The sequence below is a fragment of the Stegostoma tigrinum genome, chromosome 26 (assembly GCF_030684315.1).
Source record: "Stegostoma tigrinum isolate sSteTig4 chromosome 26, sSteTig4.hap1, whole genome shotgun sequence".
In the NCBI taxonomy this organism is placed as follows: domain Eukaryota; kingdom Metazoa; phylum Chordata; class Chondrichthyes; order Orectolobiformes; family Stegostomatidae; genus Stegostoma; species Stegostoma tigrinum.
In genome coordinates, this window is record NC_081379.1 from 14,476,152 (window position 1) to 14,493,694 (window position 17,543).

Below are 17,543 nucleotides of genomic sequence, written 5' to 3' on the forward strand. Positions count from 1 at the left end.
GCGCCACCTCCCTCACAGTCAACCCCATTTCAGGCCCCAGGAAGTCTCCACATCAAGCAGAGGTTCACTTGCACATCTGATAATGTGGTATACTGCATCCACTGTACCTGTTGTGGCTCCCTCTACATTGGGGACACGAAGCAGAGGCTTGGGGACCACTTTGCAGAGCACCTATGCTCGGTTTGCAATAAAAAGCTTCACCTCTGGATCACGAACCATTTCAACTCCCCCTCCCATTCCTCAGAAGAGATGTCTATCCTGGGCCTCCTGCAGTGGCACAACGATGCCATCCTAAAGTTGCAGGAACAGCAACTCATTCCACTTGGGAACCCTGCAGCCCAATGGTATCAATATGAATTTCACAAGCTTCAAAATCTCCCCACAGCATCCCAAAACCAGCCCAGCTCATCCCCACCTCCCTAACCTGTTCTTCCTCTCACCTAGCCCCTCCTCCCATCTCAAGCCGCACCCCCATTTCCTACCTACTAACCTCACCCTGCCCCCTTGACCTATCTATCCTCCCTGGACTGACCTATCTCCTTGCTACCTCCCCACCTACACTCACCTTTACTGGCTCCATCCCCGCCCCTTTAACTTGTCTATCTCCTCTCCACCTATCTTCTCTATCCAACTTCGATCCGCCTCCCCCCTCTCCCTATTTATTTCAGAACCCTCTTCCCCTCCCCCATTTCTGAAGAAGGGTCTAGACCCAAACCGTCAGCTTTCCTGCTCCTAAGATGCTGCTTGGCCTGCTGTGTTTCTTCCAGCCCCACACCACCTTATCTAAGATAAGAACATGATGTATATGGTTGCCTATCCCTCCTTTTTGGTTAGCTCCTTTTATTTACCCCAGTACTATTTTGCCTTACTTGCCCCTCTAGGAGAGAGAGTGTTGCACTCTTTAGCTGATGTGATCATAAGCTCAGATGTGGTTGTAAGATTTGTATTTAGTGGCCATGCTAATTGTGAGGATGAGATGAAAAAAATGAACGCTGAGTATGACACTGGATTGGATATTAAGTTAATTATTGCTGATTTGATGATTGTATGAGGTTGCTGGTGCAGGTGGTAAGATCTGATATTTGAAAATACATTCACTGACCTTAGCCAAATGTAATGGGCTTACTGAAATTTTCACAGCAGTACACCTTACTGGTTCCTTTTTTTTTTGTGGGGGCGGGGGGGTGGGGGTGCTTGATTCATGATGTTGACATCCACAATTATCTGCACCTACTGCCTTTTTGACATGTACTGAGCGATTGTGTGCATCTCTCTCCACCTCCAAGTCTGACCCTCCCTATATAGATGTGACACTTTTCGATCCATGCAGTGTTCGAGCTTTGCTTTAGTACCATACCCATTCTTTCCCAAGTCACATTTGCTTCGATCACAATTCACAAAGCATCTTCCCTTTTCATAGGGTGCAGACTTGCTTTAAGTGGTACTAAGAGGTTACGGTATGGGCCCCTCCTAATTTATTTAGCCTATTAAATGTTTACCTGAATGCTCATTTGAATGAGCAAGCAACATCAAGTTAACATTCTGCCTCTATTGCAATTGATCGGGCAAGTTGTACACTGCAATCTTGTGTGCTTGTTTTCAGTATCTATCCAGTTTAGGCTCCTTTTTTGTTTTTTTTTTGCTTGGAGGACTCCATAACCCAATGATGGAGGTATGTATGGATTTGCCATTTATTTGTAGAAGTGGTATTACGTAGTTTTGTTAACTTCTTGGCAACAGAAAGCTTTGAGATGGTATCTGCAAACTGTTCCTCATGGATGCAATTGAATAACGCAATGCAGAACATGCAGGTATGAACCTGCAGTGTTGTCTGACTCATGGTGGATTAACATGGTTGGAAGTGTACAAAGCAAATAAATTTAATGGTGTGCCTTGGAGGCCATCCCTTAATCATTGTTTTGGGGTTTTTTTTGCAGGTACTATGCAGGCTGGGCCGATAAATACCATGGTAAAACCATCCCTCTAGATGGAAACTACTTCTGTTATACACGCCATGAGCCAGTTGGGGTGTGTGGGCAAATCATCCCAGTGAGTGAACAAAGAAGAAAATTTTTGAGAAGTTTTACTGTATAGATGAGAAGCAAAGATTGCTTTTGCTTTGTGTTTTCATTAGGTTCTTGATGATGATGATTATTATTATTGTTATAATGTTGAAGTATTTCTTTTCAAATGAATTGGTTATCATTACCATCTAAATTTTAATACAAAAAACTTAGCCTGTATTTACATTTATGACAAAACTTCATTGATTGTGCTAAAGGGACTTGCACAACATTCAGGCAGTTACTGATCATGAATGTTAATCTAATTGGTTGGAAAATTTTAGGCTCCCTTTCTGCTGAAGGTAAAAATACGGATTCAATACCATATCTGTTGAATACTTTACTGTACGACACCTGGATTGGAATTAGGCTCAGTGGCTCCTATTTTATACGCTAGTACTTCTATTCCACCAACTCTCTAAGTTAAACAGCTACTTGCTCCTGAGTGTTTCAAAGATTTTCTGTTGCAGGTCTGTTTATCAGCCCTTCTGCACCAAAATATTGCTGACTTTCTCCCTAGTATACAGTAATTCATCCATTGGATCTTACCAGTAATTGCTAGAATCTAGCCCATGCCATAGTAGCATGGGTCCTGATTATGCATTTTTTTTTTTGCAGATTCCAGTTGAAAACCACTGCAAGAGATTCACTGTACACAAAATCTTCCTCATCTTGTTACTGTCATTTTAATTGTTTAAACAACTGTGAAAGTGGCAGTATGCTTTATTTAATAATTTAAAAACTACAATTTTTACTCACCTAGTTTTCAAAAGTGTAACTATCATTTTTCTTGTTTTCAGTACAAAAGATCTTAAATTTCACACACACTTGTGAATACGACTATATGTTACACAAGAGACCATATTCAAAGTGGACCTTCATATCATCCTTTCTTCTATGAAGAAATGCACCTACCTGCCCAGGGCTGAGCTGTATTGTCAGTACTTGCTCCTGAGAAACAAATGTGGCATGCCAATGCAATTTGGCAAATGGAAATAAGGGGTTAAATACCAATACTTAAGTTTAGTGAAACAGGTTGAGTAGAGGGCTGTAATAGAAGTTACAGATTGACTGTTTCTAATTCAATGTACTTTGGAAAAATTCAAATTGATTTGAAACATGGCACCAGTAAATGTGTAATTCTCCAAAGCTGAATTTTGCTTTTTAAATCTTTGGTGCTTACCACATTCATCTATAATTTAAGATTGGGGTTCATTGCTTTAACTATATACTTTACCCTAAACTTTAGTTTTAATCGAGTAGCCAGGGTGAGGACCTTGTCTGAACTCACGAACCACACTAATTAGTACAGTGATCTGATTTAACCCATAAGGTGCATGACTGCTAGTTTCTCTTCAGTAAGGCAATAAATATTAGCAAGGTCATTGGGGTCATTTAAGAGACTGCTGGACATGTATATGGTCACAGAAATTTGAGGGTGCATACATGAGGATCAATGGTCGGCACAACATTGTGGGCTGAAGGGCCTGTTCTGTGCTGTACTGTTCTATGTTCTAAATATGTCCTGAAGCTACTTCATTTCAAACAGCCACAGAAGTAATAGAAATAGGATTTGAATTTGGAACATGGATGAATTGCTTCACAATTCAAATCAAGTTTCTGATCAAGAAGTATAATGTTGCCTGTCTCTGAGCCAATAGTAGATGCACAGAAGAAGATGCAGCAGAGACACTTAGAGCTCTCCAAAACTTAAGTACTTCAGTAAATGATACACACCTTTAATTACCAGGATATTTCAACCACTGCCCTTTACTACCTGAGTCCTGTAATCAACCCAAAATGTTATTACCCAAGCAAGCAGGCAGCTAGTCAGGCTGGAACTCTTCTTCACCTTGTTGCCACACCTCCTGATGTAGGATATTTCTTCACAGTTGTTAGGCTCAGACTTAAGGCTAAAATTGGGGGGGTTTTGGACTGCTTTTTGTGCAGGTCAGACCTGCCACATTTGGCATTCCAACTTACTTATTTGGAATTATTTGTGAAACTCGACCAATTCCAAATGGTCAAATGCTGTTGGTTTCTGTGAAGCCGTCTCCCTTTTATGCTCTCAGTTGTGACTTGGCCTCCTGTTTTGGTCTTCCCGGCAGCTAGAATGAACAGAATGACATTCTTCCTGCCTGAAGCTGGAACTTTGGTTACTACCCTTAGATTACCACCTTAGAAAACTGCTTTCTCAAATAGATTGGATTAGATTCCCTACAGTATGGAAACAGGCCCTTCAGCCCAACAGGTCCACACCGCCCCCTGAAGCATCCCACCCAGACCCATCCTCCTATAACCCTCACAGCCCTGAACACGATGGGCAATTTAGTGTGGCCGATCCACCTAGCCTGCACACCTTTGGACTGTAGGAGGAAACCGGAGTACCTGGAGGAAATACATGCAGACATGGGGAGAATGTGCAAACTCCACACAGACAGTCGCTCAAGGCTGGAATCAAACCCGAATTCCTGGCGCTGTGAGGCTGCAGTGCTAACCACTGAGCCACCATGCCACTCAAATACATGAATTAAAGAATCCTGAAACAATAACTGCCAAGTTTATTGTGAAAAAAAGACAACAGAAAAAAGATTTCAGGGCACTTTAGTTATAATAATACATGGGAACACTTTTTTGTACAAAACTCATCGTCCAATAACCTCTGGAAGGTGGCATCTTTTTCCACTACAAGCACAAATTTAGCAGCAGATTTTAAATCTAAAAATTTAAGGTGAATTAACATACAAATTACTCCTGGGCAATATCGGTAAATGAATACTACAATTCCTGTCTTATGTTGTAGCACATTGCCTCTGCTTCTGTCCGGCTTGCAGCTAATTTTTCTTTTCAGTCCATTGTAAAGTCTCATTGATTCTCATATCTTTGGCCTTATCCAACAGTTATTGATAACTTCTCTGTATTTCTTTATTTTAAAAGTAACTTTCAATTTTATCTCCCTTTTTCAGTGGAATTTCCCACTGTTGATGCAGGCCTGGAAGCTTGGACCCGCACTAGCAACTGGAAATGTGGTGGTGATGAAAGTGGCAGAGCAGACCCCATTAACAGCGCTTTATGTAGCAAATTTAATCAAGGAGGTAGGGCTAAGTTTTTTTTTTGGTAAACACTTTTTAGTTTACCAAATGTGCTTAAATTTTGTTTCTTTGTGCAATATGTCTCATTGTCATCTGGTTCATTAATGCCCTTCAGGGAGCAAATTTCCTTTCCTTCCTTAGTCCAGGCCACACCTGATTCTGGATCCACTACAGTGTTATTGACTGGCTTTTAGTTGTCCTCTGAAATGGTGGTTTCAAGCTACTTGGTTGTTTCAAACTGCCACGCAGCAAGGAAATGGACTGCAGTAATTCAAAAACGTGGCTCACATGTGCACTCGAGCAATTAGAGAGAGGCAGTAAATATTGGCATTGTCTGTATCTCAATAATGAAACTTGACTTCTAAAAGTTTCTGATTTGCTTTGACTATGGGAACGTGATGAGACCACATCTTGATGTTGGATGGAAAATAATAAGGTAACTCGCCTATGGTCACTTCCTTAACAATAATCAGTAACAATATCAGATGATTGGTTGTATTCCATCATATACTTTCTGTGAAGGTGTAAAATAAAGAAAGAGGAAGGGAACATTTTTAGAGACCAAAGCTGAATTAGATAATACTTAAGGCTTCAAGAGAATTGCTGCTGAAGCATCCTGAAATGACTCTGAACCTACATTCACCTTCACTGGCTCTAACCCTGCCTCTTTGACCTGTCTGTCTCCTCTCACCCAATCTTCTCCTTTTATCCATCTTCTATCCGCTTCCCCCAATCTCCCTATTTATTTCAGAATCCCCTTCCCCTTCCCCATTTCTGAAGAAAGGTCCTGACCCGAAACGTCAAGCTTTCCTGCTCCTATGATGCTGCTTGGCCTACTATGTTCATCCAGCTTTGTACTGCTATCTCTGATTCTCCAGCGTTGGCAGTTTCTACTATCTCTGAAATGACTCCTGTTTCCTTTTAAATATTGTTTTGGCTTTGCACACGGTGTTGCTTCAAGAGTGTTATTATTGGTGCCTTAATGATGGTGGTGATGTCATCTGTTGTATAAATGTGTTTTCTTCTTTATCCATTGATTTTTTTTTTTATACATCATTCTTGGAGGTGACTTTTGTTGCCCGTTGCAATGGATTTCCACCGGGATGTCTCCAAGAGCCGGTGCAACAGTTTTTAAACAAAGCCTGGAGATCCAAAATCCTGACCTGACTTGTAATTTCCTGCTTAATCTTATGAAGGGTTCAGCCTCCTTGGAGTGTAGGTTTATAGTTCCTTGAAAGTGGAGTCCCAGGTGGACGGGATGGTGAGAAGGTGTTTAGTATGCTTGCATTTATTGGTCAGTGCATTGAGTATGGGAGTTGGGAGGTCATGTTGCAGCTGTACAGGGCATGGATTAGGCTGCTTTTAGTAGACTGCATGCAATTCTGGTCTCCCTGCTAATGGAAGGATGTTGTGAAATTTGAAAGGGTTCAGAAAAGATTTGCCAGGGTTGGAGGGTTTGAGCTATAGGGAGAGGCTGATAGCCCCAGCCTATTTTCCCTGAAGCGTCAGAGGCTGTGGATTGATGTAAGTTCTCTAAAATCATGAGGAAGGGACATGGATAGGGTGAACGGCCAAGGCCTTTTCCCCAGGCCGGCGGAGCCAAAACCTAGAAGGAACAGGTTTATGAAAGAGGGAAAAGATTTAAAAGGGACCTAAGGGATTTGCTTTTTTAACACAGGTCTGTGTCAATGGAATGAGCTGCCAGAGGAAGTGGTGGAGTCTGGTACAATTACAACACTTTTAAAAGGCATCTGGATGGGTATATGAATAGGATATAAGTTTAGGGCGATATGGCCAAATGCTGGCAAATAGGACTAGATTAATTTTGGGATATCTGGTCGACATGAATGAGTCAGACTGAAGGATCCATTTTGATGCTGTACAATGTTATGACTCTGCCTCCTCTTTCCATTTCGTGATATGAAAGGGGCACAATCCTGAATGTTCCTGCCTCAAAGCATCACGGATCCTACATAATATTCAAAGCAAGTGAACTGTCAGATGAGGTATGTTAGTACCAGATCCAGAGTGTCTTTTTGCCTGTTCTTTTGAATGTGGTCGTCAATAACGATGTCCAACATTTGTGGCCCATTATGATTTGTCTTTGGCAGTTAGCTGCCACCATGAAGACCTGCAATCTCTCTGGTGAAAGAGCTCCCACTATTTTGGAATGGTAGAATTTTGACCTGGCCACAATCAAGTAATGGTAAAGTGTGTTCAAGTTAGATTGAAGTATGATTTGGAGAGAAAATTTAGCTATGCTGATGTTTATTCTGTCATTGCTCTTGTCAATATTTTGAGTTAATGAGTTTGGAAAATCTTTAGGATAGTAGATGAAGTGTTGGTCAAGTGGACTGATTTTTTCCTGGATAATGGTAAGTTTCTTGTGTTATGACTGCACTTATCCAGGAGATTTGAGTATTTTTCATTACATTCTTGACTTGATCCTTGTAGATGCTGGAAAGACTTTGGGGAATTAAGTGTGATATTCACTGCAAAACATCCACCAGCTGTAAAATATGGTAATTCCCAACATATTCCTATTTGGAGACCTAGCAGTGATAATCCCATTATGTGTCATTGGTAGGCTGTCTTTGTTAGCGTTATTGCCTGTTACTTCAGTGATGTAAATGTTATCTCAGGAGGCGGATAGGGCCATTCCATTACTCTTTTCATTTGAGGCAATGACCTGACCAGCCATCAGATGATGACTTTTCTTTACCTCCACACTGTTCAAATGGTGTTCATCCATATCTTTGACATTTTTGTCCAACAAAATCCAATTTCTTGTTATTGTGTGGAGTGATATGACAGTCATCTGTTTGCTAGGGTCCTCAATAGGCAAGATGGATCATCCACTGGGCACTTCTGGTTGAAGATACTTCAGCCTTGTCTTTCGCGCTGATTTTTCTGGGATCTCTCATCATTGACTTTGGGATATTTTTGGAACTTTCACTTCCTGTTAGTTGTTGAATTGTATGCCATTCATGACTGACTGTGTGACAGAACTGCAAAGCTTAGATTTGATCCAGACAAACTTACGACTTAAGAGCAGAAGTAGATCATTTAGCCCTTCAAGACAGCTCTACAATAACATCATCATGCCCAATTTTGTTTGTGTTCTGAATGACATGACACATTTGCGTCTGCCCCAATAACTTAGGATTGGTGTTAGTCAAGTTCCATGTCTGCCTTGTCAAGATCATTCATGAACCTCACTCAAATTACCCCTTATTCTAGTGAAAACAAGTCCAGCCTGTTTAATCTTGCATTGTAAGACAACCCGCGTGTTCTAAGTATCAATCCAGTAAATTTACTTTGAGCTCTAATACGTTTACCTCCATCCTTAAATAGAGACCAAAATTACACACCGTATTTAAGATGTGGTCTCACCTGTGCCCTGTAAAATTGAAGCATGACGTCCTATTTTTAATATCAATTTCCTTCTGTAATAAAGGATAAAATCCTGTTAAATGTAAAATATTGTGGATGCCAGAAATATGAAACAAACCCAGAATGCTGGAGAAACTCACCAGGTTCTGTAGAAAGAGAGAGTTAATGTTTCAAGTTTGGTATGACTCCTCTTTCTCCTGCCCATGATGCTATCAAACCTGCTGAATTTCTCCAGCTTCGTGTGTGTTAGCATTCTATTAGCTGCCTTCTCTTGCTACTAACTTGTCATGACTCAATAGATCACCTAGATCCATCTACAGAATTCTGTAGTTGTTCTGTTTAAATAATATTCTGCTAGACCTGTTTGAAGTTTGCCCCATTTTTTGTGTGATGGTAGTGCCACACAACGCAATGGATGTATCCTCAATGTGAAGCTAGGACTTCAACACACTAACTGCGTGGTGGTCAATCCAATCTGCACTGTCATGAACAACTGCATCTATGATGGGTAAATTGGTGAGAATGAAGTTAAGTAGATTTTTCTACTATTGGTTCCCTCCCCAGCTGCCACAAACCCAGTCTTTGACCAGCTTTCTTAATAGTGATGCTACTGAGCCACTAGTGGTGGGCATTGAAGTCCCCCATCCAGAGTACATTAAATATTCTTTCCGCCCTTAAGTTTACTCCAAATGTTGTTCAAACAGAGTAGCACTGATTTAATTGAGTGGCGTATAGTAGGTGGTAATTATCAGGCTGTTTCCTTGCCCATGTTTGACCTGATGCCATGAGACATCAAGGGGCCTGGAGTCCATGTTGTGAAGTCCAAAGGAAATTCCTTCTCGACTCTCTGCCACTGTGCTGTCACATCTGGTGACGTTGTCATGCAGATGGCACAGGATGTACCCAAGGATGGGAATGGTGGTATCTGGGATGTTGTGTGATTCCATAAGCATGACTATATCCAGCTATTGCTTGACTAGTGTGCAGGACTGTGCAAATTTCAGCATAAGTCCTATGATGTTGGTAAGGAGGACTTTGCAAGTTGACATTGCCGTTGGTATCTAGGTTGATCCTGTGCGGACATCCATTCAAAGGTTTCACTCCCTTGTTGAAACTTTTTGTATTGGTTCAATACAACTGAATTGCGTGTTTTTTTAAAATTCATTTGTGCGTGTGGGCGTTGCTGGCTAGTCAGCATTTCTTGCCCATCCCTAGTTTCCCTTGAAGGTGATGGTGAGCTGCCTCCCTCCAGATCTTGTTGCAATCATCGGCGAACATTCCCAATTCTGACCTTATGATGGAGGGAAGGTTATTGATGGAGCAGCTGAAGATGGTTGGACACTACCCTGAGAACTCCTGCAGAGATGCCCTGGAGCTGATGCCACACTTGGTTGAATGCAGCCTTGATATCAAGGGCTGTCACTTTTACCTCACCTCTGGAATTCAGCTCTTTTGTCCATGTTTGAATCAAGGCTGTAATGAGATCAGGAGCTGAGTGGCCCTGGTGGAACCCAAACTGGGCATTGCTGAGCAGGTGTTGCTTGATCACTTTACTGATGATCGAGAGGAGACTGATGGGGAGGTAATTGGCCAGATTGGATTTATCCTGCTTTTTATATACAGGACATACTTGTGCAATTTTCCACATTGTCGGGTAGATACTAGTGTTGTAACTGCACTGGAACAGCTTGGCTAGGGGAGCAGCTAATTATGAAGCATAAGTCTTCAGTACTATTGCTGGAGTGTTGTCAGGGCCAGTAGCCTTTGCAGTATCCAGTGTCTCCAACCATTTCTTGATTTCACGTGGAGTGAATTTAATTGTTTGAAGACTTTTATATGTAATGCTGGGGACCATTGGAGGAGGTCGCGAAGGATCTTCCACTCGGCACTTCTGGCTGAAGATTGCTGCGAATACTTCAACCTTATCTTTTGCACTGGTATGCTGGGATCTTCCATCATTTGAGGATGGGGATATTTGTGGAACCTCCTCATCCAGTGAGTTGTTTTAATTGTCCTCCACCATTCATGACTGGATGTGGCAGGACTGCAGAGTTTAGATCTGATCTGTTGGTCATGGGATCGCTCTGATTATCACATGTTCCTTTCGCTTTTTGGCGTGCAAGTAATCCTCTTTGCTTTCACCAGGTTGATACCTCATCTTCAGATATGCGTGGTGCTGCTGCTGCTGGCATGCCCTTCTGAACTCTTCTTTGAGCCTGGGTTGATCCCCTGGCTTGATGGTATTGGTTGAGTGGTGGATATGCAGGGCCATGAGGTTGAGTACAATTTTGCTGTTGATGGCCCACAGCACCTCATGGATGCCCAGTCTTGAGTTGCTAGATCTGTGTGAAGTCAGTCCTATTTAGCACGGTGATAGTGCCACACAATGATGGAGGTTGTTCTCAATATGAAGGCGGGACTCCATCTCCACATGACTGTGTGATGGTCACTCTTACCAATACTGTCATAGACAGGTGCAATTGCAGCTGCACATTGGTAAGGATGAGGTCAAGGTATGTTTTTCCCTCTTGTTGGTTCCCTCACCACCTGCCGCAGACTCAATCTAGCAGCTATGTCCTGTAGGACCTGACCAGCTCGATCAGTAGTACTGCTGCCCAGCCACTCTTGGTGATGGACGCTGAAATCCCCCACCCAGAGTACATTTTATGTCCTTGCCATCCTCCGGTGCTTCCTCTAAGTGTTGCTCAACATCGAGGAGCACTGATTCATCAGCTGAGGGAGGAAGGTATGTGGTAATCAGCAGGAAGTTTCCTTTCCCATGTTTAACTTGAAGCCAAGAGACTTTGTAGGGTCCAGAGTCAATGTTGAGGACTTCTAGAGCAACTCCCTCCCCACTGTGTATACCACTCTGCCAGCCCCTGTGCTGGGTCTGTCCTGCTGGTGAAATAGGACAGTCCCGGGGATGGTAATGGTGATGGTGGTGCCTGGGACATGGTTTATAAGGTATGATTCTGTGAGTATGACTGTGTCAGGCTGTTGCTTGACTAGTCTGAGACACCTGTCCCAATTTTGGCACTAACTCCCAGATGTTAGTGAGGAGGACTTTGTGTGGTTGACAGGACTGTTTCTGCCATTGTCTTTCCCTGTGCCTAGGTTGATGCCCGGTGATCTGTCCAGTTCCATTTTTTTTGTCTTTTTGTAGTGATTGATACATATGAGTGGCCTGCTAGGCCACTTCAGAGGGCAGTTGAGAGTCAACCACGTTGCTGTGGGTCTGGATTCACATGTTGGCCAGATCAGGCAAGGATGACACATTTCTTCCCTAAAGGATGTTAGTGAACCAGATGAGTTTTCCTGACAATCAATAATGGTCACTGTTAGACTAGCTTTTAATTCAAGTTATTTACTGAATTCCGATTTCACTATCTGCTATGTTGGGATTTGAATCCATGTGCCCAGAACATTAACTTGGTATTCAGGAGGACTAGTTCAGTGAGATTGCCACATTGTTGCTACTTGCCCCTTGTTCATATAATTTAAACACTTTCAAGCCTGAGATCAAGACTCTTGCCATTGTTGGCCCAGGTCATTATTTTATCCTGTTCTTGCTGAATGGTAGATATCAGAGTCTGGAAATGGAGTTGAAAGATGTACTCAGTCAACTGCCCCATTTTGGACTTTGTATTGGATGGCAAATAGCTGTGAAGCAACTGAAGATATTTGGGATCAGAGCACTGCTGTAAGGAAGAATTCCTAGAGCTGAGATGATTAGCTTCCAACAGCCACTGGAGAGTTTTCTTTCTCTATTTCCTTTGACTTCAGTTTTACTCGGACTCCTTGATGTCGTACATATTAGAATGCTACCTAAAATATCAAGGACAGTCACTCTAGTGTACCCTCTAGAATTTGACCCTTCTGTCCCTATTTACACAGGCTATAATGAAGTCTGGCAAAATCCAGATTGTTAAGAGTCCTTTGGGACTGTTGATGACCGGACTGTTCCACTAATTTGCTAATGCAAATGACAACACTGCAACAGAAATCGGAGTCTAGATCCCCAAAGCTGGCAATTTAGTTTTCTAAAATTTTCAAAGTATCGGCCACAAGATTTATGACTGGCCTTGTGGGGCAAGGGAGGGAACAGAGCAGCTCCCTCCATTGAATACTCCACTGCGGAATGCAGATATTAAAGATCCACCCTATTTTGTGCAAATGTGTGCTGACCCATGTACATCAAGTGAACCAACCATAATCCTGCAAAATTCAGCATTGGATGACAGTGCTGTGTATATTTTTGATATGATTGCTCAATTTGCATTTTACAACTATTCAGTTCACTTTTTTCTTTTATAGTTTAAGTTGGGAAAGTGGATGAATGTTGATGGCAGAAAAATTTTGTTTATTAGATTTGTGGGAAGGATTTTCAGTCTATTTCTCATGACTACTGTCACTTTGCACTCTTTTTAACAGGCAGGATTTCCACCAGGGGTTGTGAATATTATTCCTGGTTTCGGAGAAACTGCGGGAGCTGCCATTGCCTCTCATATGGATGTTGATAAAGTTGCATTCACGGGATCCACTGAGGTCAGTTTGGAAACAGGTTAAATTCTGAAAGCTTGTTACAGATTGGGTCAGTGAATAGCCCATTAGTTTGTAGATTGCACTACCAGTACAAATCCTAGGAGTGTAATCCTCAGCTGAACTAGACAAACTGTGTAATAAGTTTATATGCAGTAATACATCTTATTTAATTGGGCTTTTTGATTTACAGTTCATTGTGCAATAACATAACAAAGTGTGAAGCTGGATGAACACAGCAGGCCAAGCAGCATCTTAGGAGCACAAAAGCTGACGTTTCGGGCTTAGACCCTTCAACAGAGAGGGGGATAGGGAGAGGGTTCTGAAAGAAATAGGGAGAGAGGGGAAGGCGGACCGAAGATGGATAGGGGAGAAGATAGGTGGAGAGGAGAGTATAGGTAGGGAGGGAATAGGTCAGTCTGGGGAGGACGGGCAGGTCAATGAGGCGGGATGAGGTTAGTAGGTGGGAAATGGAGGTGCGGCTTGAGGTGGGAGGAGGGGATAGGTGAGAGGAAGAACAGGTTAGGGAGGTGGGGACGAGCTGGGCTGGTTTTGGGATGCAGTGGGAGGAGGGGAGATTTTGAAGCTTGTGAAGTCCACATTGATACTATTGGGCTGCAGGGTTCCCAGGCGGAATATGAATTGCTGTTCCTGAAACCTTTGGGTGGCATCATTTTGGCACTGCAGGAGGCCCATGATGGACATGTCATCTAAGAAATGGGAGGGGGAGTTAAAATGGTTCGCGACTGGGAGGTGCAGTTGTTTATTGCGAGCCGAGCGGAGGTGTTCCGCAAAGCGGTCCCTAAGCCTCCGCTTGGTTTCCCCAATGTAGAGGAAGCCACAATGGGTACAGTGGATACAATATACCACATTGGCAGATGTGCAGGTGAACATCTGCTTGATATGGAAAGTCATCTCAGGGCCTGGGATGGGGGTGAGGGAGGAGTTGTGGGGGCAGGTGTAGCACTTGCTGCGGTTGCAGGGGAAGGTGTTGGGTGTGGTGGGGGTTGGAGGGGAGTGTGGAGGATCCTGGGCCTCCTGCAGTGCCACAGTGATGCCACCCGAAGGTTGCAGGAACAGCAACTCATATTCCGCTTAGGAACCCTGCAGCCCAATGGTATCAATGTGGAGTTCACAAACTTCAAAATCTCCACCCCCCTACCACTGCATCCCACAACCGGCCTAGCTCGTCCCCGCCTCCCTAACTTGTTCTTCCTCTCACCTATCCCCTCCTCCCACCTCAAGCCGCACCTCCATTTCCCACCTCCTAACCTCATCCCGCCTCCTTGACCTGTCCATCTTCCCCGGACTGACCTATCCCCCGTCCCTACCTCCCCACCTATACTCTCCACTCCATCTGCCTTCTCCTCTATCCGTCTTCGGTCTGCCTCCCCCCCCCCCCCCCCTCCCTATTTATTTCAGAACCCTGTTCCCATCCCCCTCTCTGATTGAAGGGTCTAGGCCAGAAACGTCAGCTTTTGAGTTCCTGAGATGCTGCTTGGCCTGCTGTGTTCATCCAGCTTCACACTTTGTTATCTTGGATTCTCCAGCATCTGCAGTTCCCATTATCACTGTGCAATAACATCCCTGCTTTGAAAGCAGTTTATCACTTCAGTTGTTAGCCAACCAGAATAATTCTAGCATTCTGCCCCCATCACCAAAAATTGCTTCAAACAATGCAAATTTGCACGCAGTTCTGTGTTTGAAACTGTACCCTCATTGCTTAATTCAGAAGCTCACAGCCAATATATAGTGAAGGTGTTCTGTGGTTCAGTAACCCAAGAAGTTTGAATTTTATGGCTTGGATTAGACGAAGCGTGCAGATATCTTGAGCTAGTGGATCAACACCAGTCAATAAAAAATTCTGTAGAAATAAATTCTGGCTTTGGAGGTGATCTAACTATTGATTTTGAAATATTTTATTTTGGGCTCATGAATTATGCTATCTTGCCATATCCTGAAGATGATGATTTCTTGTATTTCATTACTTTGTTTGCTGTTTTAGCTTTTCTAAATATACTTATTGTTTTTCAGAAGTTTGTTTCTGTCTTATTCACAGGTTGGTCACCTGATCCAGCAGGCTGCAGGAAAAAGTAATTTGAAGAAGGTGACACTGGAACTTGGAGGAAAAAGCCCAAATATTATCCTTTCTGATGCTGATCGTAAGAAAGCTTGTTATTACCCGCAACTTAAGCAGCTAACTTGTTGAACTCCACTAATCTAGTGTGTGTATCTGAATGTGGAGCCGGGACATAAACTGCTAGATTCAATAAAATTATATATTTTTTAAGGCCGGCTGAGTTGCTGCTACCTATGCATAAATTTAATATATTGTGTGTGTCTGTGTGCGCGTGTGTTTTTTTATATGTATTAAAAAAAAACGCACGCACATATATAATAGAGAGGGAGATTTTAAAAATGTGTATGTTGTTATATATCTTTTAAAGGAAGAAATTGAATTTTATTCCACATCAGCCTTACCCCTCCTAAGACTCAATGAAAAGCTGATTCAAATTAATTGCATTGCTTGAATTTGCTTATCCAGTATATATAACAGATTAAATATGAAAAATGTTTTGTTTCCCTAGCTGGTTTGAGCTGACATTGCTTTTATGATCTAAAATGTGATCATGATGGAAAGGAGAATCAGCTGTTAATTACCTACTCAAGCCTAATTGTAGACTTCAGAGACCTTGTTTGCCTTGCCCTTTTTTCAGTAAAACTAATAGAGTAAAGGTAAAGTCACCTCAGTCCCAGAGAACGATATGGCTGCTTTCTTTCATTAGAGAGACAGCTTGAGTGCTACAATACCTCAGGTAAACGGAGAGTTTGAGAAGGCGAGTCCTTCGTGATACTCTGTGACTGAGATTATCAAACTTCCACTGTTGGCGTTACTCCACCTTGCAAACCATCGCCTGCTAATTATTGTTGGGGGTTGACTAACTCAGTTGGCTGGATGGCTGGTTTGCAATTCAGTGATGCCTAAAGTGTGGGCTCAATTCCTGCATGGGCTAAGGTTGCTGTGAAGGCCTCTCCTTCTAAATGTCTCCCTTTGCCTGAGGTGTGGTGACACCCTGGTTAAAACACCACCAGTCATCTCTGTTTCAGAGTGTAGCCCTATGATCTGGTAGGGCAATGGCAACAAAAGTAGTAAGTAGCTCCTGAGGGCAGTAATCTGCAGATTGGCCTGGAGAAGGAAATTTAGACCTGAATGTTAAACCAAAGTGTGTTTCTTTAGCAGCATTCTCGAAATAAACCAAAAGTGTGTTTTTTGTTTCAATGATTTCTCCATCTCAATAAAAGTTTACTCTTTTTTCTCTTAGAAATGTTCTGATACTAATCTACTTAAATTTCCAGTTGATCATGCAGTTGAGGAGTCCCATACAGCTCTATTCTTTAACCAAGGACAATGTTGCTGTGCCGGATCTCGTACGTATGTTCAAGAGTCTATCTATGATCGATTTGTAGAGCAAAGTGTGGAAAGAGCCAAACTTCGGACTGTGGGAGATCCATTTGACTCCAAGAATGAGCAGGGGCCACAGGTAGATGTATAGGGACTGAAAAACTGGTTGAAAATATTTTGTTTTCTTTTGCTGTTTGATGAATGCTGCTGTGTTGCCCTTCATGCAACACAAGTAATTTTACCTATTGCACTCGTAGGCTGGAATTTTATACTGTGTGCCAGGTTAGGAGGGAGCAGAGTGCACAGTTGGTTGCCATTGTGGTGGCACATGCAAGTCACCCACTCACCATTGCTTGGACCAGTAATTAATAGCCACTTAAGAGCTGCCTCCTGCTGCATTTGCTGCCTTTACTTATTGTGAGTAATGCCATATGGCAAGGCAGCCAAGTGAAAACTGGTGGCCTTTGAGATTCAGGCAGGGTCCCTCCTGTTTGAGTTCTTTGTCCCGTTCCTGGTGACACTGCTAGAATTACAGAAATGCTTGTTCTTTGGCTAACAGTGCTTGGAGGCTAGACCCCCTCTTGGATCGCAGCAAAAACACAGCCACCACCTTCAAGTAAAATTTCAGTATCCATTTTGGTTGTTCTTTACTCTTACAAGACAATCTCTTTCTTGATCATTAACTCCTGTGTTGTATTGCTCACACCCATCAGCTCACTGGTGTCTGTAATAGAACCATTAAACTCAATTGTGGTCAAATGCTGGCGCGAAAGATATGTCTTCATGTGGTTCAGTGATGCTGAAGAAAGTATCCAAAAAAAAAAGTGATTCATGTTCTCCTAAAAAGTAAGGTAATTGCTACATATGATCTGATCTTCTGTCAACTTTTATTCCGACTTTACTAGTAGTGTCACATTAATAAATTATTCTTAAGCAGATGAAGAGAATTACTTTAATGGTTGTGATGCCCTCAGTGTTAGAATTCTGTTGACACTTGCCATCTGACTTACCAATGAAGGGCAGCCACTTATTTTAAAAAGTAGCTGCAAATGG

The 17,543-nt window shown here is 42.6% G+C and overlaps 1 protein-coding gene across 1 annotated transcript in view; it reads left to right on the forward strand.

Annotated features, from left to right (window-relative positions):
* The window catches only part of LOC125464083 (aldehyde dehydrogenase, mitochondrial-like), a 50,652-nt gene that overhangs the window by 24,526 nt on the left and 8,583 nt on the right, over positions 1–17,543 (forward strand). The window contains exons 6-10 of the mRNA XM_048556117.2: positions 1,938–2,049; positions 5,030–5,158; positions 12,980–13,093; positions 15,147–15,249; positions 16,445–16,629. Of these exons, the coding sequence (XP_048412074.1) occupies positions 1,938–2,049; positions 5,030–5,158; positions 12,980–13,093; positions 15,147–15,249; positions 16,445–16,629 (643 nt within the window). The remainder of the gene's footprint in view (positions 1–1,937; positions 2,050–5,029; positions 5,159–12,979; positions 13,094–15,146; positions 15,250–16,444; positions 16,630–17,543) is intronic.